At 38.2% G+C, this 22,208-nt stretch overlaps 1 protein-coding gene across 1 annotated transcript; it reads right to left on the bottom strand.

Moving 5' to 3' along the window:
* Nucleotides 1-13,546: 13,546 nt before the first annotated feature.
* LOC103476017 (uncharacterized) lies at nucleotides 13,547-22,024 on the bottom strand. Its single transcript, XM_081615861.1, has 4 exons — nucleotides 21,446-22,024; nucleotides 18,556-19,035; nucleotides 17,182-17,427; nucleotides 13,547-15,210 (listed from the first exon to the last, which is right to left on the bottom strand). Exon 4 carries the CDS (start codon nucleotides 15,018-15,020, stop codon nucleotides 13,995-13,997), a length of 1,026 nt encoding a protein of 341 aa, XP_081471987.1. The 5' UTR covers nucleotides 15,021-15,210; nucleotides 17,182-17,427; nucleotides 18,556-19,035; nucleotides 21,446-22,024; the 3' UTR covers nucleotides 13,547-13,994.
* Nucleotides 22,025-22,208: the final 184 nt, after the last annotated feature.

Genomic DNA, 22,208 nt, shown 5'->3' with positions numbered 1-22,208 from the left:
TGAAATTTATCCGATCTTGTGGATTATAAAGAGTGAAGGTTCGATGGGTGTAAACACATTTGGAAAATGCATCAATTCTCCACCTTGCTGTGAAAATCTTCTTCCTGCCAGCCTCTGACTTTACATCTGTTAAATGATACCCTGGTATTCATAGGCCAGGATGATTTGCCCTGTGACATTTTATTACTGTACAATGATCCATACAGTAACCGTATACCCGTCTAATCCTGTTATTCTCAAGGTCTAACACACTATCTGTGGCAGGTTCCCAGAAACGCACTCTGCAGGTGGACCGCATTGTTTCCCCGACGCGCTCCAAAGCTTGCGTTTTTGTGTTTCTGCCTAATTGGTTTAATGCAGGAGGCTAAATGAAGACTTAATGCACGTGCGTTTGGCGGAGAGATTACATCCAAAGCCTAAATTTACTTACAGCATTATCAAAAGCAAATTTGCTGCCGAGCAGATTTGCTGTAGGTAGCCAAACATCTGTTTGAAGAGGGCTATTTATTCTGAAGTGGTGGTAATCATTGTGATGTGGCTCACATTACTGAGGTGCTGCTCCAGACTGGTATAAAATTACATTTTGCGAATCAATTTAGCTCCAGCCCTTTTTTCCTCAATTAAATCAGGGGAATATCACCGATGCATTCGTTCGAAAGGGAATAAAACGCATTTGTTCTGCAGAGGTCGCTGAATAAAACTAATTAAGAAAAAGCTTATATGCAGAATTTGTGCAACTTAGACACTGTAGGTTCTGTGAGTTAGGAAAAGTGGCTTTGTTTCTACAGTAATCACACTATATGTAAAAGTTAATTCTGGATATTTTCTTATTTTAATAGACGAGATATTTCATCAGCATCATCGTGACATTTCCAGAAGTTACAGGAAAGTGATTATAATATAACAAACTTAAACCCACATGACTTTGTTCCCTTTCTGTTTTTTCTTCTTTCTTTTTATAAATGACTGCCTGATGTCAACTTTGCCCTCTGTGTTACACAGATGACACAATAAATGTTTTACAGCGCGGATGTTTTTGTTGCTGCACTGTGTGATTAAATGTGGGAGCTGTGGAACGGAAAAGTTAATAATACCACTTCATTGAAAAAAAGGCCTTTGTTCCAAAACACTGTAATCATTTTCTAAAGAATCTGCACTCAAAAGTTTAACACTGATCAAGTTCAGTATTTATAAATGACTTCTGTTCCTGTTAGTTTGTTCCCTGACGAAACTCAACGTGTAATGTTTTCACACAGCTAAAAGTTTAGACTTTTATTACAAAACAATGATTAAAAAACATTTCTGATCATATTTCTCTTCAGCAAAGTTCATGCAGTTTAAAGTCAGACTGAAAATGTGTGCTCTTGAATTTTGGCAGGAAAATTCCCCCATAACTAAATCAAAATTGAGACACAAAACTAGCAGAAGTAGGAAAATTATTCATCACAAATTACAAAAATGTGTAAAAAAATAAATAAATACCTGCGAGATTTACCAAAAATATATTCACTTGTAAATAATTATTAACAAAGCAACTTTATAAGGCAAAAAGTTCACTTAAAACACAGAAATAGAATGTGTCCAAGTGAGTTTTAGCATTGAATGTGTAGGTCCATAAATAGCATATTGTATCTTCTTCTGGATAGGGTTTCTTGATATTCATACCAAGATTTATAGTGTTTCACAAAGGTGAGGCTAAAACCAGATATAGGATCCATATTTTGCTGTCCTGAAATGATGAAGACCAAACTGGGGTCTACAACTCCACATGCTGCTCTCCACCACTTTAACTGTAAAAAAAAGAACCTTACGAATAAATGTTTATATTTCAATAGCAACGGAATTATTGCTTTTTTTATTTTAGGTAATAAATCTATGCAGTTTTTACAACAAAATTAGAATAATACATGTGTGTGTTATTTCTGACATGACTATGAATGGCCCATTTAAGCCTTGTTCTGCCACTCTCTCATGCATATATATTCTTCTCACACATACAAACATTTTTTTTCTCACCCAAACATATTTTTGTCCTCGTATAAAGATGCATCCCTTCAAAAATAAAACCCCTCTGCTATTACATATATGCATATTTGTCACACAACTATAAATCATCTCACTCACTCACAGCAATCTTCACATATTAAAATATGTAAAACACCTTTGAATAAATTCATTTTAATTGTAGAAAGACATAATCTCACCCGAAAGATGCTACCTTTAGTTTATCTATATTCAGTAGGAGGAATAACGATCCAATATTGTAAAATAAATAATAATTAAATTACCCGTGCCACAATTAGTGAGTCCTCTGCTGTTAATATTATGCACAACTCCCTTTTGCAAAAGATAACATTTTCAAATCTTTAAAGTCATAAAAATCTCAAAAGGGAGAGATTTCTGTTTTCGTCTAAAGGGAAAACAGAAAGTGTGGTTTTGCTCTTCAAATAAGACTCGTAGATCTTTTTTTTTGGTTAAAATTTTGAAATAACAATTTTAATAAGTACAGAAAATATTTGTGTGCTTGTGATTAAAAAAAGTGGTTTTCTAATGCAGTTTACACACCCTCAGCAAAAATAGTATAACATGTATAGCTCTATATTTAGTTAATTTAGAAGTAGTATTTCAAGGAAGGATAACATTTTGCAGGCCTAGACAGATTTTATTTTGAGGTAAAGAGGAAAACATGGTTTCTATAATCAGAAAGATTCCAGATCAGACTTTGATAAGCTAAAATTAAATGATAACTGGTAATATATTACCAATACGGGTATTGCTGTATTATTTAGAAACACTATTTTCTTCTATTTTACCAGTAAACCAACTAAATTTAACAGTCAAACTTTGCAAATAGAAGTCCAACAATGGAAAGTGATGATACTTGTAAGCAGATGGATTTTCCTAGCAGAAGCTAACAGGCTCTGGAGATAAATGCACAATTTTAACTTTTCAAAAAATGTTTTTCGACATCTACTTCTGTCTGTAAAAAACACATTTTACAAATACGTAATTGACTTGTGAAATACTCAATATGTTTGTAGCTCCATATAATGCCACATCACTAATGGTTCATCTCCCTCTGCTCATACATTATTTAATTTATTTTTGCTTTGACCTTTCCTTCGTTGACTATCTGTCAACAGACTTAGGGTCAGGCTAGCATTTAAGGGTTGGGTTCAGGTTCTGTGCGTTCTGAGTTGTGTCTAAAACTCATTTGCATTCTGAACCTTAATACTAAAGTGAACAAGCGCTGCTTCCTGCTTCCAACGAGCCAAAAATGCTCACAGTGATAAACAGAAACACAAGCTTGAAGTGGCTGAAAGAGTTAGTCAACCAGCAGTAAAACCACTGATGTTATCAGGTCAGAATCACAGGTTGGCAGAGAGAATGACTCAGTATCAAAACAGCAACAGCATGAAACATCTCTGACTAAGTCTGTGGCAGTAAAAGCAGACAGGCGAACTCTATGTCTGCCTTTATGGACACAAAAAAGAAGAGAAACAGGTGTTAGCATGTTCGCGATTAGCATGCCAGCATGCTAGTTTTAGGGTTAGCTAATTCAGCTTCACAAAACTGCAGCATAGCTGAACTCTGGTAATCGCATTTGACCACCAATGAAAGATGACGCAGAAATTAATCTCAGAGCTATGAACATTTTTTGTTTAAGTTATTTTAAATGGCTACAAACAACTACAAATTGGAGTTTGTCTGACTGGCTGTTAGCCTTCCGTTGTTACTTTTCCTCAAACCAACAGCAATATCACATTCCATAAACAAGTATGGAAATTATTGTTGACAGTAATGCTCTTAAATTCAACTTTTACCTTCTTAAACATCTCTTTTGCTTGAGTTTGGAAGCAAACTTTTGTGTACAAGTTTGCTTGTATTGTTGCATTTCCTTTACAATACAATTATTTTTACAGTATTAAGAACAGGTAGCCATGTTTTTTTTTAATTAAACGGTTTTATGTTTGGTTTTGTTATTGTTTGCTTCCTAACCAAGACATATGTTATAAAAAGGTGTTTTTGAAAAAAACAAATAGGAGTTTTATATCCCCACCAGCCACAGAGATTAATTTCATAATCTCTATGACACAATGATAGTCAAAGATTCCCCAAAGATAACCTGCACTGCAACAAAGTGTCTCTTATCATCTTATATTTATGCTGTTATCTATTAGCACCAGGAGCAGGGATCCCACCCCCACCACTCAGGGTCTCCACAGTTTCTTTATCCATCACGAGGGCGTCCATCTCTATTGCAAACGCGCCCGGATCTCATACTGTGCAGTGTCAAAGTAATTTACTGTCTCATAAAGCAGGACCCTTTGAGACTTTAATGGTGATTACGGACTATCCTGAGAACCAATAACAGCCGAGAGCTGGGATGGGGAGGGTCTGCACGCCTGCACTCCCTGTCATCCTGGGCACTTAGTCTTTGACTGCTTGCCTGTTGTCCTTTCTGGTGACCCTTCACTAAACAAATCCTGGCTTCGGTACCTGGTTTCACAGGGCAGATGTTTTTGTTGTGTTGGGATTTACTGCAAGACAAGGAATGTTTGCATTTTTTTAAACGTCTGAATAACTGAACAGTTGTCACTGTTAAAACTCTTAGGATTATTTATTCTTTTGGAAGCGTATTTCATTGTGTTTAGAACAACGTTGTTCACAAACCATGTTTTCCAAGTCAAGCTTCAGATGACTGACATTAACATTTTCATATAGGGTGCATTATATATAGGCTACCTAAAATATAGGGTGTAAATTTAATAATTACCTTTCAAACTAATTCAACAAGTTAAGATTTAACACATTTATCTTTTTTTGGGATGTCAAACTCAACTTAAAACAAACAACAACCTGTTATTAACTGTTCTAAATCCAAAAGCAATGAATTAGATACATTTACCTATATTTTTAAGAAGTGGGTCACAGACTTTCTGAAGGAAGTGCTCCTTCTTTAAAGATCTGTTCTTTTTCTCCGTTCCTTTATTAGACAGATTTGCAAGATTATTAGGAAACCTTAATCTAAAAATCAGCATTTAAAACCTTTTGTCTGGTCTAATCAGTACTCAGGACATAAACAGTAATCAGGAAATTAGCAAAAAGTGAGGCTCAGTTTGGGAGAATAAATGAACTGAAGTGTCTCCGTAATGATGCTAATTTGGCAAGACACAAAAAAGTCAGAGGCTATTTCAGCTTGTTTTATTTTTTTCTAAAACGATAAGGCAAAGTCATTTCAGACGCAGAAAGACAAACTGTTGGGTTTGGGGTGCAGCTGCTACGCAGAAGACAAGTCATTCTTTTTCTCAATTAAGAAGAAGAGCCACTGCAACCAGTGTCAGTCCCACATTTCCACTCTTTAGTGGCCTTAGAGGGTCTTCAAAGGCCACTTAGAAGACGCTCTGGTTTGAATGTATATGAATGCAAGGGTATGCCCTCTAAGACTCACCCACAGAGTTGGGTTTTTCAGTCCAGATCCAGTATTTGGGGTTGGAGAGAATGGAATGGACTCCCTGGAGTGTTGACCTCAATCCCACTGAACACTCGATGGACGCGCCAGAGTGACCAACACAACCAGACTTACCAGCTTCCAGCAGATGCTGGTTGAGGAGTGAGATGCCGTCCTACAGCAGCTGGTGATGACCATAAGGAGGATCCAACCTGTTGTGGTTGTGAGCAGTTCTTCCACAGACTACCTTGTCTGTTAAGCTAATCATCAACGGATTGCCAATATGCGTTGTTTTTATTTCAAACTTAAACAAGAGTTAATTGCAACATAACTTGTTTGACAAAAGGAGATGATTTGGCGCAACTACTGCAGAACCCACAAATGAATTTTCCTTATAAAAGTGAAATGAAGGGAATAATTTATGGTGCAAAAGTTATCAACAGTAAAGAAATAATCAACACAAATTTCTCCACTTTTTATGCTGCATTTGATTTTGATTAACCCTAATAGCTCTTGTAGAAGGTCCCCAAATGACCAGCCGTCCAGTCCATCTGGTCTCCTTTCAAATGTGTTAGGTTAATATGAGAAGGAAAATAATCTCCTTGTTTCTAATTTGTGTGCATTTTGGACAACAATCTGCTTCATCTCACGGTCACAGTTAGAAACAAAGGGGATTTATTTGTGCAACCACATGTGCTGCTTCTCCGACTGCCACAGTCTGCAGTGTAATCGTGATTTTTTTTTTTTTTTTCCCCCAGCAAACTCTGCGGTGAGGATAATCCAGGATCTCCAGACCTCTCAGTCGTTGATAAGATTACAAGGTTTCAAATGAAATAGAGACATGAGCAAAGGTTTGAAGGCCAGAGAGGAGCCACTCAGGACCGAGGTAATGTCACTGCCGTTTCAATGTTTATTGGGAGCGGCACACACAGATCCCCTTCAAGCATCACGCACACACACACGCATTTCCCTGTATTGATCTGTCCAGAAAAAGAGTTGAGGTCAGCAGGCATATGTCTAAATTTCTTTCTCTCTGCCGCTCACACTCCATTTGTCTCTGTCTGATTCAATACTCTCTTTCCCCCCATCGGGGGGCCGTGTCTCAGTCGTACATCTGCGACTGCCTTTCCCTGACCCTCTCTCATACTCCGGAGTTTCTTTGTCTCCGTCTCTTTGCCCTTCACTTGACATCCATAAATCAATCAGACCAATTTCATCCAGAACAAAGCCTGATGGATTTGCTTCGGAGCCACCGTCCTGATAAAGTAACGGCATCCAGAGTGTAATTACCCTTTGAATTAGATGATGTGGCTATGTGACCATGGATTTGATTTAGCTTAATTTTCAGCTATCTCTCTCATACACACAACCACACACACACACACAAATAATATGCAATCCTGCAATAATGGTGTTCAAAAACCTGAGACTTTTGAGCATTTTGTAGCTTTTTACACAAGTTAATTAGTTATTTTTTGACTGGAAAGAGTTAAATACTTATTTTCATGTCACCCTTTGGTTTGAGGACAGCTGTTAGAAGTTGACAAAGTTGAGGACCTGATTGCATCTCTTGGTGCATTCACACCAGCCCTGTTTAGTCCACTTTGGTCGAGCTCTAGTTTGTTTACCTAGAATCTCCTGTTTGTTTTGGAGAGGTGTGAATGTGGACTCAAACTCTGATGTAGATCAAATGCGAAACTCAGGTCTGCCTAAAAACCTGGGTCTCTGTTCGGTTGAAAGGAATTCTGGTGCTGGTTTGAATGTATATAAATGCAAGCAAACCGGAGACCACTCCAAAAGCAGGAAGCAGACTATATCACAGGGCATTCCAGCTAAATACAACCAAAACAATTGCGTCTAGCCTTAGAGGGAGAAATGGCTCATGGTCTTTTACCAAAGACGACTGCTAAAGTTTTGTTTTCATAACGCGAGGAGGGAAGTTGCCTTCATGTCTTCTTCAGAGGTTTTCATGCCGTTCCCTTCAGCAGTTCTCGATGCAGCGCCACCACAGGCGAGGAGGTGAACAGGTTTTTCAAAGGGTTTCCTTCATTTGACACAGTGCAGCATGAAAGCGAGCAGCACCAGCTGAAAATGTAACATATTGCAACTTCGGTCCCCGTTTGAACCAAATCTACCAGACTATCAGACGTGACAACATTCATCAAACAAGAATCCGGAAACCTCATACTGACTATATACTTAGACATGAAACAAATCTCACCAGTCGGGCCACATTAAGGACAGAATGTGTCAGACAGAGAGGCAGGATTCATCTCTCCAGGTCCCTCGCTGAACTTCAATGAGCTCCTGTTTTTGCTTTGTTTTCTGGACACTGCACACCTGGAGTGATAGGAACACTTGAATTGGTTCATTTGGATGAATGCTTCTCGGTATTACATTGTATTTTTATGCATATTTTATTGCTTCTGGACTTTTATTTTCTGTTGGATGGCAACTAATTATTTTGGAGTGAATGAAAGAGTACTTGAGGGCCTTTCCGATGAGAACAAGAGCCACATCCAATCTTTGTTGAAAGGCCGTGTGAGCACAATTAACAGAAGAACGTGGATCGCTGAAAGGATTTGTTTTATGCTGGTATTGATCGCTTTGTCTCGTATAACAAATTGTAATGCACGAAATGCATTTCTACAACTCAAAATGAAAATACTTATTTTCTCAGGGCACATTTTTATTCTGTTTTGATGAGTTCACCAATAAAACTGTTCTGTTTGTTTTCTTTTGGATGACCTGCTAATGGCTTTACCGATACATCCCAGCTCATTTTACCATAAAATCCCGCTTTTATTTATTTATTTATGTACAGTAATCTAAGCGCAACACGTCAAAGTAACACTTGTGAACACGTAGAGGCTGTGCTCTGACTGCAGCATCAGGGAGGAGAATAATTAAACGAGCCATGCCTGAATCTTAACACTCTCCCTCACAGATAGAGCTGATAGCTGATCAATACCTGCCAGACTCAATCAGTCAATAACGTCCTGCAGCCTAACCCGGCTCGGCTCTCCGTCACCGCGTTCAGACCGAGCTGCAGCCACCCCCCACGGGGGGCTGATACGTCCTCCAGCGTACGTCTCTGTCATTTGTCTTTAGATTTGCCTTCATCTGAAAGCCACGCTCCACCTCCGCTCCCCCCACTGTCAGTGATTTATGCTCGTCCCCGCTTGTCACTGCGGGACACTACGGGTCCATGCTCCTTGGCACAAACTCATTTAAGTCTCTCTCTCTCTGTTTTTCTCACCGAGGGCTGACACAGGTATCCGTGTTGCTGAAACACGCTCCATCTAATGAGCGGGTGGAGGTTGCTCAACAAATGACTCCGCCTGTTCAGCTGTCTTTTGTGAAACAGTGAGGTTGTTTTTCTTTGACTTTTTGCTGTGTCATGTTTTAAGCCAAATTTGACAGAACACTGAATGATAAATATGCAGCACTGCTCTGTCTCCCTGCTCTCTGCTCTTGGTTTGTTCCTTTAATTTTTCATTTTCTCATTTTGCCCTCAATGTCTCCCTCTACAGGCAATTTAGGGGGGGCAGTGGAGTGTGAAGGAAACAATTTGTTCTCATATTCAGCCGCGGTCATTGACACACGCAAGCTTGCATGCGGACCTTTTTGAAATTTCAGCTGTTTTTAAAGGAGCCGGATGAAAGCTGTTCACCTGCAGAGCTGATGAACTGATACCAGAGGTTTTTAGATGGTCCAGTCTCTGATTCAAGTCGTTGGAGGATCATTAGTGAAAATCCTTCATGTAATTACTGACAGTTCTTATTAATTTAGTGGATTAATTGATTCAGTTGTCAAAACAAACTTGTTTCATTACTTATTCTACCAAAATTAAACTGTGTTTTGCCTCCTAAAGATTCATTCATACCTTCATCACGACATGCCTGTGCATAATTTATGGCTGATAACACGTACTGGTGTCTATTGTGTAACTTTTTGTAAAAAGCGTGCATGCACCTCTAATTTTTTCACAATTTGTCGCATTATGGTCACAAACCACCAAGTATTTTTGCTTTGAAGAGACAGACAAGCACAGAGTAGTTCTTAATTAAAGAAACCCGACCCCGGATAAGCGGAAGAAAATGGATGGATGGACAATACACTGTTAAAAATGTCTCTCAACTAAAAATCTAAAAGAAAAAGTACATTTGTATTCAAACATTCTGCTTCGACTTAAAGCCGTTTTTGTGGTGAGCATGACTCAGTTGTCATGTCAAGAAATTAGATGAAGAATTGAACAGTAATCCATAGTAATGTGTGGATATTGATCGAACAAGTGGACTGTTTACTAATTAAGTGAACGATAGGTGGTACATATCACTAGAATTTATTTAGAGTTATTAGACTGAAAGAGAGCAACTTAATTTGGGTGGAGCTTTGTATGTATCATTTTCTCTCCCTCTCACAGCTTTAATTTGTGTTTCTAGCTTGCCTTCCCAAACAACTCAGTGTTTTGCCACTTTTCAGACACATTTTGATTCAGGTGCTTGATTGTCATTTTTTTATATTGGTTATTTTAAATCTATATTTTATTGTTTTGACCGTACACTGTTGTGTTCTATCCACTAGTGACACTATTCCTTTGTTTTTCTTAATTTCTAACTCGTTTAAAAGAATGTTATTTAATTTCTTTGTTGTGTTAAATTTAAAGCAATGCTTTTATTTGTTTAAGGTACAATGAATGTCATTCTTCCAGCTCATATTTCGGAAATTTGAAACTTGAAATGTTAAAATAATCATATAAAATAGTGATATAGATTAGACTTCAGTCATTTTTTCTGTAGTCTATTAATAATTAAGAGGACATTCTAAGAATTTTTTTTGATTTTTGAGAAAAACTTTGCAAAAATCTTTGCAAGCTTATGCACACAGATCCATGGCAAACCATTATTGATTATCTGCTTAAAAAAATCAATAAGACACAGGGGCGGCTCTACTGGGGTGGCATAGGGTGGCAGTTGCCAACCCAAACAAGAGCCTTGCCACCCCTGTTGCCACCCCAGCTAGCAACTATGAATTCAATAAATAGTTATGGCAAATCGGACATTAAGTGCATGAAACTCTTTTTTCCGACAACATTGAATGCAACACTATGTAACCTGACACCTACTGCTAAGTAGAGGCAGTGGTGGAGAAAGTACTCAAAAAATGTACTTAAGTAAAAGTACAAATACACAGTCAAAAATGTACTCAAGTAAAAGTCAAAGTACCACATTAACATTGTACTTAAGTAAAAGTAAAAAAGTACTGGCTTGTAAAAATACTTAAGTATTAAAAGTAAAGGTACTTGCTGAATGATTCACCTAATCGCTAATATCATTAAGTGTGCCGATCATATTTAATTTTAATACATCAGAAATGTGCCATTTTAATGAACACTACCATAGATTAAACATGTTCTTATTGTGTTTATTCTCTGTAACAGTTTAGACTTAGATATGTGATTCTATGAATCATAATTTCAGGGATGGAAACATCTTGTCTCCTGTCCAAACATAGCATGAACTTCATTAATGACATTTATTTAGAAAGAAATCCAAATGAAAAGGGATGTAAAGGTGTGTGGGGGGAGGACATGCAACCAAGGAGCCAGTAGCAGAGTTATAGTTAAGACCACCGAACGCGAGACCAAGACCAGCACCCTGCGCTACATGACACAATAAAATTAAGTTTACCTATCAAAATTGGTTTTCAGATTGATCTGAAAGATCCACATTCCCATAAAAACACCTAGATATTAAATACTTAGAGCTGAAATATATTTAACCAGTATCAATTAAAACTCATTTCATTCTGTTTTGCTTTCATCGCTGTGCTACAATCCGCAGATGTCTCCTGCTATCCCTAGAAAAATAACGCCCTGAGCGGTTGCCCCTATTGCCCATGTCAAAAACCACAACAGAAACATCGCAATTAACGGTAAATAATGTTCAACTATGAACACTGTCCAATGGCGCAACAAGTAACCAAGCAGAAGGAGCACCGTGACTGATAACCCCCGCTCAGTAATAAAATGCTCTGACCCAAAGCGCGGATGAGGAGGAGAGGAGGGGAAGGGGTGCGGCAAAACAGCTGACATTGATTCAACATTGATGAGATGTTGATCAGACCTCTGCATTTCAGTCATTAGATTTCAACGACAAAACCAACATTGATTCAATGACATAGTTTCAACGTTAGTTACTTGGCTAGAGGTGGATGGTTGTTTGACGGTTGATCCACCGTCATTTGTCGACTTCAACCAAAAATCAACCATTAATCAGACCTCGGCATTTCAGTCATCAGATTTCAACCACAAAACAACATTGATTCAATGACACAGTTTCAACGGTTTGATTGGATGGTTGTTTGATGGTTGATCCACCGTCATTTGTCGACTTCAACCAAAAATCAACGATTCTAACTATTTTTCAACGTTGATTTAACATCGTGTGCTATCTGGGTACTACAATCACGCAAAGAATCAGAACAACAGACGCAATGTTTAGCAGTTAATTCAACAAAAGATAATGGTAATAAGGGCTTCAGATTTCACAGGTGAGGAAAACGTTTTAATTCAAAGAAAACATTGAACACGTGAGCAGTGGGTCAGTTATGCTAGCCTAACTGTTAGCCTGCTATTGACTTTGATAACCTCAGCATGTGCTGCGCAGTTTGGTGTGTTAGGGTTCCTTTGGCACTAAAACAGGTCAACCCGCCCACCACGTCATCAGTAGAGCAGCTGTTTATCCATTTAAATTTTGTTACTTTATTCTTAAATTTCTATTTTTGTATTATTTACAGAGTTTATTTGTAGGTTGATAATAGTTGATTTTATTTTTTTGTTTTATTATTTTTCTTATTTATTTTCTAAATTTAGACAGGAAGTAATGTGGGTATGTCCACATAGATAAGTGCAGGGGCCTGGAGAAGGACCAGCTGGCATTTGGGTTTGAGGCCGATGATTTTTAAGAGCGGTAGCATGAGAACAAATGAAAGTTTGATTTCTGTAATTGTTTGGTGAAAGAGGAAAATAAATCACTAAGATCAATCAATAAGTTTGGACATTGAACCTTGTTTTGCCTGTGTCTAGAATCATGACCCCAGTGCCTTAGTCGTGGCTTGGTGGAACTTTTATTGGTTGTTTGGCTTGGCAAACAGTCAGAAGTGGTTCTGTTTGGTTCTTCACCTGTTTATCAGCTTTATTGTAGCTTTATTGTGGCTCACTGCAGCCGCTGCAATTCCTAAAAACAAGTGACAAAAACTGAGCTAATCTTTCTCAAAACGTGGTGATATTGTATCTTGACAGAACTAACAGAAACTAAACTGTTTATAGATTTATATCATGGAGAATTTATCAAACATCAGTTTTCTAATCTTTATTTTAAGTCGTATTTAATAGATATATCTAATAACAAATGATGGCGCTACTAATATTTTCGTGACAGATTTCTCTGTGTCCTGTATTGGGGTAAAATGGTTTTCTGGACACAATGAATCACATAGCAACCAATAGGCGCTGTCCAGTCCAGTAATGCATATCAATTAGCAGGAGTATGAAAGACGTAAAAATAATTAATCATACTACATTAAGAAATTGTATCAAGCCTCGGTGCTACATGAAGTTCATTTTGAAACATCCATCCATTTTCTTACACCCTTGTCCCTCAGAGGGTCGGGAGGGTTGCTGGTGCCCATCTCCAGCCAATGTTCCGGGCGAGAGGCGGTGTCACCATGGACAGGTCGCCAGTCTGTTGCAGGGCAACACAGAGACACACAGGACAAACAACCATGCACACACACACTCACACCTAGGACAATTTAGACAGGCCAATTAACCTGACAGTCATGTTTTTGGACTGTGGGAGGAAACCGGAGTACCCGGAGAAAACCCACGCATGCACAGGGAGAACATGCAAACTCCATGCAGAAAGACAGGGGCCGGGAATCGAACCCAGAACCTTCTTGCTGCAAGGCAACAGTTCTACCCACAACAGCCCCCATTTTGAAACAACGCAAGTTAAAAGCAATATTTTGTATGTGGGTGTGGGTGTGTGTGTATATATATATAATATATATATATAAAGGCTTGGTGGAAATCCTTATGCGTCAATGACCCATAAACATTGAGCCGAGTGTTGTTGTGCCGTCTTCCACTGAAACAGTGAAGGGAAAAGGGCTAACAAACGGCTAATTCAACTCATTTTACAAGTTTTACAATAATATGTTTGGAGTTTCTTAAACTCTTTTAGGGCAATATACAGTGACCAACTGACCTGACCGACCTGTCTTGGGAGATGTGGGGGGAACCAGAACACCCGGAGAAAACCCACGCCAACACGGGGAGAACATGCAAACTCCACACAGACGTGCTGCCCACGTTTTTTCCAATTGGGTTGGGAAGGGATCTATTTTCTAGTTTGTCAATGGGGGAAAGCGGGGGGGACTTGAAGTTTTAAATTTCCTCTTGACGGAGGGTCGCAGGGCGCCCCATACACACAGGCAACAACCTCCATCTTTTCTCCTCTAGTCAAAATCAAGAACATTAGATCTGAGTTTGATTATCGTCACTTTTTTTGGCTTGAACCCCAGAGTGCTGCGTATTTTTTTCCAAATTGAAAATGTTTCTTTTTTTCTTTTTACCATCTGTAGCTTTATTATCCGAATCCTCCAGGACGGTTTCTCCTGCTGTCTCGGCCTCTTCGGGTTCCAGATCCGTTGAACAACCAGGCAAAGATTCTGCTAAGAATTCCTTCTCAGAAGAAACGTCTCGTCTTGAATCTTTAACCTGGTTCTGTGAATCTTCCTCCTCTTTTAAAACGGTGTTGTTGTTTTTATCTTCTCTGTCTTGAAGCAGTAGATCCTCTTTTGCTTTTTTCAACTTCTCTTTTACGCAACTCATCTCCTGCTGGTATTTTTCTGCTTGTTGTTTTAGTGCAGTGACATCAGTTTCATATCGGTTGTTTTGCTCCAGGTACAAACCTTTAAATTTCTCTAACTCAGCCTGGATAAGCCTTTCTTTCTCTTCTCTTTCTAAAAGATCCGTTTCCCTCTGCTTTATAATCTGCTTGTACATTTCAGCCTGCTGCTGCAATTCCATAACATCATTTTCATACTTGATCTTTAGCTCCTCGTATGAAAAGTGGACTTGATCGAGTTCATTAAGAATGTACTTTTCCCTTTTGGTCAGAATTGCGATCTCTCCTGTCGTCTTCTGTAAGAGCTCCTCCTTTTCAGCTCTGAGGTCGTTGATGACCTTCTGATTCTCCTTAACCGTCTCTAAGTTGGCGTCTTTCTCCTGGCTAACCTCCTGCTTATATCTTTCTACTTCTCGATTCAGTTCAGAAACATCACTTTCGTACTTGCCAATAAATTCATGGTATGAATGTTTCATATCATAAAATTCTTTCTGCAAACGTTTCTTATCTCCTTGCAGTAATTTGATTTCTTTGGTTTGGTTTGCCTGGAGAATGGCATTTGTTGCTCTCAGGTTGTCAATCAGCGCCATGTCTTCCTCCGATTTCTGTAGATGGTCTTTTCTCTCTTCAATTATCCGTTCCTGTAACGCCATAATATCAATTTCATATCTACACTTTAGCTGCTGATTCCACTTTGCTTTTCTCCCTTTCTAACTCTTGCTTGGTCTCTTCCAGCTCTGCCTCCAGGTGGGCCAGTTTCTTGTCGTCCTCAGATCTTCCGGTGATCTCCATTTCCAGAAGGGAGCTCAGTTGTTGGATTTCCTCAAAGCAAGGCATCGTATGCTGAAAGAAAAAAGCTGTTCAGTTTACTGTATTTTATTGTGTACATCCGTCCCACACAATGCAAATAAGTAGAACAGACATATTTTCCCTCTTTCCCTCAAATACTTAAAGCTTGTCAAATCAACATATCAAACTACAAACATTTGATCTCTTACCATAATGTAAATATATTATGCATTATCAATAACTTTTTTATGTCTCAGCAACACTATTATAATGAATAACACCAGCTTATTTTTCATTGCCAGTATTACTGAATGAAATTGTGTTGTGCAAACATGATTCTATCATGTTACTGGAACATGTTACAGCTTTAAATCCTACTTAATTTTTTCAAGTTATCTATATACCTTTCTAATGTAAAACATTAAATAAAAAAGAAACAAATCTTTGACAAGAAAGACAAAGAGTGCAAGTGCTGCTGAACAATTATACTTTATTTAAAATGAACATTCCTAAATCACACCACTTTGTATTTAACATTTTTTACATTTAAGACACAGAACAGTTTTGGTCATAAAAATACGATTTTTATGACCAAACGTGTTTAAACATGTTATTTAAGATATGAAATGATATCAAGTTTTGATATATTAATATTTAAGATATAAAATGGATATTAAAATATAACAGTTAAGCTTTATAAAACATATTTAAGATAATGTAGAAAAGTATTTCAGATTTTAACAATGTTTTTGAACATGTAACATGACATTAAAGCTGCAGTATGTAATGTAATTTTTTTTTTTTTACATGTTTGTCAACACTATCACAATGTCATGTCAGTGGAAGACAGCGCTGGATTTTTTCCACAGATTATGTCTCTTGCTTTACTGTAATGACGAGGGAACGCTTATACAACTGTTTTTAAAGAACCTAATTTTTATGTATGCTGCTGACACTTTTCTAAATCATTTGAACTTTTATAGAGATATGTTACAGGTCAACCTTTAAGCTGATGTATGTTCCCCTGAGAAAAAGTGTTTTTTGGTTGTTGTTTTTTTACATTTGTTTAAACTATCACTATATTATTACATTGCAAACAATAAAACATTAGACAGATAATCAGTGAAAAAAACTGAGCCTTTTCTTATACAGACATAACGTACTGATAGTTCTAACAAATATGTACAAAGAAAGTTATAAAAGTTACGTACTGCAGCATTAATTTCATATTACTACATGTTCAAAGACAGTTTGTAGAAATCTGGGTAACACTTTATTTGACGGGGTGCACAAGACTGACATGACACTGTCATAAACATGACATAACATCTGTCATGAACATAAAAGTCTTTATGAATGTTGTTAAGAAGTGTCATCTGGTAAATAATGACACTTTTAATGCAAAGTTGCTCCAAAAGTTGCATTAAAAGTGCCAACTTTGCATTAAAGTGTCATTACAAAATAATGCAAAGTTGGGCCTTTTAAAGCAGCTATTAACGTGACTTTGCATTGAAAGTGTCATTATTTACCAAATGATACTTCATAACAGTCATAGACATTCATAAAGACTCCTTCCTGTTCATGACGGATGCTATGCCAAGTTTATGATAGATTTCTATCAACTTTATTGAACATGTACATGCTGCCAAATGTAACTTTTGTATCAATTCTTTTGTACATATGTTAAAATTATTATTATGTCAAGTCGGTATAAGAGCTTAATTTTTTTTTTAGATCATCAGTCTCATGTTTTACTGTTTACTATGCAATATCATAGTGACAGTTTAAACAAATGTGTAAAAAACCTATTGCTTATAAATATCACATACTGCAACTTAATAGTTGACCTTAAACATATTTCTGCAGTAAGTCATTAAAAAAAAAAATAAATTTGTGCCCTGCAATGAGGAATACAACAACAGAAAACACAAAAAGTGAACATTATTAAATAAAAAATTTTAAAATGTCAATTTACTCACTCATAGAGGCAGTTTTTAAGGAATAATGTCTAGTTGGACAGATTACCTCCATCCAGTTCCATTGTTATCTTCTGTAACACCTCAAAAGTGTAGCGAAGGTCAGCAGGGTCGGCGAGGTTCAGTCCATATATCAGTCCAACAAGTATTACAACAGCTGTTGGCACGCTATCCAAATTGGACACCACTCTGATGCCTTCAAGGACGATCCCGATGTCTTCATGTGATGAAGTCTTTCAGATAAAAAACACCGATGGTGGTGGTTCCAATAGCCAATGGTAGCTTCATCCACACCCTATGTGAAGTGATGCCAAGTTAATCTCTCTTTCTCTAGACCTAGCTATATATATATATATATATACACACACACACACACACACACACACACACACACACATATACAGGCCCTAAACACCAGAGCAATAGAGGCTCAGATCTACAACACCAGAAAAGACGAAAGGTGTAGGTTGTGCAAGGAGGCCCCTGAGACAGTCCAGCACATAACAGCAGGGTGCAAGATGCTAGCAGGGAAAGCATACATGGAACGACATAACCAAGCGGCAGGCATAGTGTGCAGAAACATCTGCAGAATATGGACTGGAAGCCCCGAGATCGAAGTGGGAAACACCCCCAAAGGTGGTGGAGAATGACCGAGCTAAGATCCTGTGGGACTTCCACATCCAGACAGACAGGATGGTAATAGTGAACCAACCGGACATTGTGGTGGTGGATAAACGACAGAGGAAAGCCGTTGTGGTGGATGTAGCAATACCAAGTGATTACAACATCAGGAAAAAGGAGCACGAGAAACTGGAGAAATACCAGGGCCTCAGAGAGGAACTGGAAAAGACCTGGAAGGTGAAGACCACAGTGGTGCCTGTGGTCATCGGGGCCCTCGGGGCAGTCACCCCAAAACTGGAGCAGTGGCTCAAACAGATCCCAGGAACAACATCAGACATCTCAGTCCAGAAATGTGCAGTTCTAGGCACATGCAAGATACTGCGCAGAACCCTCAAGCTCCCAGGCCTCTGGTAGAGGACCCGAGCTCAGAGGATGTAAGAAACCACTCGCGGAGGGTGAGAAGGGAATTTATATATATATATATATATATAGATAGACCAAGCTATATAGACCAATGGATCCTGGACAGATCAATGTAAATCTCGATGAATATAGATATCTATAGAGATATCTCTAAGTATATCTAAATGTAGAGATAGACATAGATGGATGTATCTATCCATGTGAAAAGATATACATTTCTACATATCTAGAGAAATCTAAGTCTAGATAGATATAATTATGTATGTACAGATCTAAATCTTTCTCTATATTTAGATATATTTATCAGATCTAAATCTTTCTCTATATTTAGAGAGATTTATCTACCTCTAGTTGTGTAAATACACATATAGATACATACCACATACTCCTGGATGAGCTTGGCTGGATCTTCTCCCATATACATGCAGACTTCCTTAATGACACACTGCCATGGAGCATCAACATCTTCACAGTGAAGGAAATTAATGGAATTAGAATCTTTTTTCAAGCCTTATGCTTGAAGTTTAACAATTTACTTTACACAACTGTTTTTAAAGTGAAGACATACAAACAAAGTTAAAGTAGAGGTTGAAGTGAAAACAAGCAGGTGTAAAAGTTCAAGGTGAGAACATTTAACACAAGAAAAATGTAATTTTCTACATTAAAAAAGTTTATCCAAAAAGATAGATAGTTGTGTTGTGGCTATATCACGTATATCATCCATTTGTGCAACAATTTGTCCAAGCTGTCCTCTTCTTCTTTTGAACAGCTTCATCAGGTTGTCAAAATGGAGATCCAGCTGAGACAAGAACTTTGACTTAAGTGGTGTGGTGGTAATTCTCTTAAACTCAGCGTTTATCTGAAAAAAGCACAAAGTAATGAGCTTCAAATGTTCAACATTTGTAAGAGCCCAACAATCACTGCTGCAGATGTGAACAGTCAAGTAAATGTGCCTAGACATCTTAGATTAGCATTACATCCCCCCCCAAAAAAACAACCATCTACACTTCTTAGTAGATATTTACAGAGGGCACTTTACACAAGACTTGAGCATCTGGAAGACATTTGGATTCAAATAAGATTCTGAATTTATACTCAATACTGAGCTCCATCCCAGCGCGCTGGAGCTTTGAGCCTTGCCATCCACATAGTGCTGCCGCCACGATAGAACCATTGCAATAGCAAAACGAAGCATTGAGATGGAGGGGATTATTAACGTAGCGCAGTGCACCACAGATACGGAAAAACAGTGGCGGAGCCAGAGGGGGGGCCAGTGCCCCCCCTGTCATCTGATTGGCCCCCCCTGATGATTGACATGTAACAGCACCAGGTCATTCCTGTACATTATTTGGAATCATTCTAAGCCAACCTAATATCTAAAGAAGAAAAACTATAAATATATGAAAAGAAAATGTGTAAAACTTTATATAAGTCCATGTGACTTAAATAAATATATTTCTATCAGCTGATGTTGTTCTCCTGGATGTTTCAGTTGCTGCTGTGGTGCAAATCAAAGGCTAAAGCACTTCATACCTGGTGGTGATGGTAAAACACCAATAAGTTATTTATTGATCCTCCGCAAAAAAAGAGAAAAACCCGAAGAGGGGCCGACAATGTTCGTAGTTTGGAGCAGAGGTGGCGCTACAGTTTTTACGTTGTCCGTTAAAGAAAAAAATCATTTAATTTGCAATTTGTAGTTATCAAACGAAACATTTATTATTTCTCTGCGAGAACGTTTTTGAAGTCAGGTAACAATTTACGAAATGATGTGATTAGAAGACGACGGAACTCTGATCGTTTCCTGATCCCTCAGCGGGAGAAAAACCCTGCAGAAGCGGATCAGCTGCGCTGGACGCTCCAAAGCCTCTGGTCCGTTAAAGCGTCCAGATCAGAGATGATTCTCTGACAGATATTGTTCTTAGTATGATTAATAATTAGCTCCACGATGTCCTCTGTGCGTAAAGTTGAAACTGCCTGCTGTGCACCAAGTGGTCAGCTGTGCGCTTGATCACAGTCTGGACACGAAACCAGCGGACTGCTCTCTGTTCTTATCAAGACGAGGCTGAGGAGGGAATCTGACATATTAACTCAGTTAAGTTTTTACTGGTTTTGTTTTTAAAACACCATTAACGTAAGCAGTGTAACTATAGTATATTTGGCGTTTGTCATCTCATATGTGATTAGCTGACTGTCCCCTCGCAACAGTCAGCTGTTATTCCTCTACTTAAACTACAATAAGTAGATCACAATCTCTTTAGGTTTTCTCTGTGTGCTCCAAATTCATTAAATGTAAAGTAATTAGAAGCCCGAACCACCATCAGGCAAATAATTCTGGTCCGACCCGGACTATTTTTACCTGTCAAAACAGAGCTTCCTAACCAAGGTGTCCATAACTCTTCAACACCCTGTCAGCTCCCGGTCAGAAAGACATTTAGTTCAGTGTCCATGAGATGATATTCAGAAAGGATCTTTTATTTGATTGATTTTAGTTGCCTCGGCGATGAACTCTTTGCGTAAAGGTCTATCGTGTCTCCATGTGCGCCAGTCAAAGGTGTTAATTATAACATGTCAAATGACAGAGGGGCTTAAAAAATAACCAAATATTCAGCTATATATATATATATGTGCACACACACATTTTAAATTGTGCCCCCCCCCCAGAGGTAGTCCAGGCCCCCCCTGGGCCCCCTCAACTTTAAAAGTCTAGCTCCGCCACTGCGGAAAAAATAACGCAGAAAACAATCCAAATACTCAAAATCCCTCATATTCTTATTTTTGTCGCTCTGTCAGCGACGCTATATGCATACCCGTTACCATAACAACAGACATTGGTTCTGTTAGTTTACCATGATTCGACAACAAAAGACACGCAAACATTTTCCATGCTAAGAACAGAACACTGAATCCATTACTCCAACAGCTACAGCCAGTCTAAATAACTGACTCAGTAGCCATGAGGAAAAAAAGCAACACGAACACTTTGCAAGCTAGTGGCTTTTCACTAAGCTTGCCGAGCTATCAAAACCGCCTCGTTACTCTCTCCCAAGCAGACAACTTACAAATTTAATCAGTAACAACTGTTTTTTTGTGGACTACTTCGATAAACGATGATGTACTGATCTGTACTAGAGCTAAGCCCCGGTGCTAATAACTTTAGCTAGCAAAGTGAAAACCAAAGAACATGCAGAAGGTTTACAAATGACTTCTCATACAAAACGATCATCTTTGTGGAAACATTCCCAACTACAAAAAATATTTAGATCACTTACCTAATCGGTGCGCCTCCAAAGATTTGTCCTGTGTTCTTGTGGCTGAATAGTCAGAAGAAACTATGCGAGAATCGCGATATCTTTAAAATGATCTGGTTTGGCTTCTTATTGGTTAAGATTCAAAAGCCCGCTCTTATTATTGTCCAATCATATTTAGTTATTGGCTTTGTTATATTGCATCATTTCCGGTGATGATAAAACATGATTACAATGGTTTCAGTAATCTAATTTAATCACGTTAAATCAACATAAGAAAAATTAGTAGTTTCATTATTGTTGGTAATTAAGTAAATGGTTCTTTATTCAATCGTGTAAATACAAGAAAGATGACTGAATTGTGTAGTATTAACTTATTTTGTTTGTGCAAATTCAAAGACCCCTCAATTCTCATTTTTTCAGTCCAGGTGTGAACAGGCCTTCAGGGTTGGAGAGATGCAATTAATCTATAGTTGGTGATTTGAGCCTTAGATATTTGATGGTTTTACTTGGTAACTTCTGTGATGTGTTCACTGAACCAGTTGTCATCATTTCTCTGCACCTGCAGCCTTCAGTCAGACTGAAGGAGGTTTTTGTACGACTATGAATCACTGTGTGAACACGTTGTTACCATGGTAACCCAGACAGTAATAATCCCTAGCATCTCCAGCCTGAAAACCACTGATGGTTAAAGTGTAATCAGAACCAGGTCTACTGCCGCTGAATCTAGATGGAGTTCCTGAGAACCGACTTGAAGCCTGATATTTATAAGAAGTTTAGGAGGCTG

Source organism: Poecilia reticulata, chromosome 14 (assembly GCF_904066995.2).
Source record: "Poecilia reticulata chromosome 14, P_reticulata-male-v2, whole genome shotgun sequence".
NCBI lineage: Eukaryota > Metazoa > Chordata > Actinopteri > Cyprinodontiformes > Poeciliidae > Poecilia > Poecilia reticulata.
Note: the sequence above shows the minus strand (reverse complement) of the source record. Positions and strands in the feature narration are given on the sequence as shown.

Excerpts from the sequence above, each read along its gene's own strand:
- LOC103476017 (XM_081615861.1), bottom strand. The coding sequence starts at position 15,020 with ATGGCGTTACAGGAACGGATAATTGAAGAGAGAAAAGACCATCTACAG.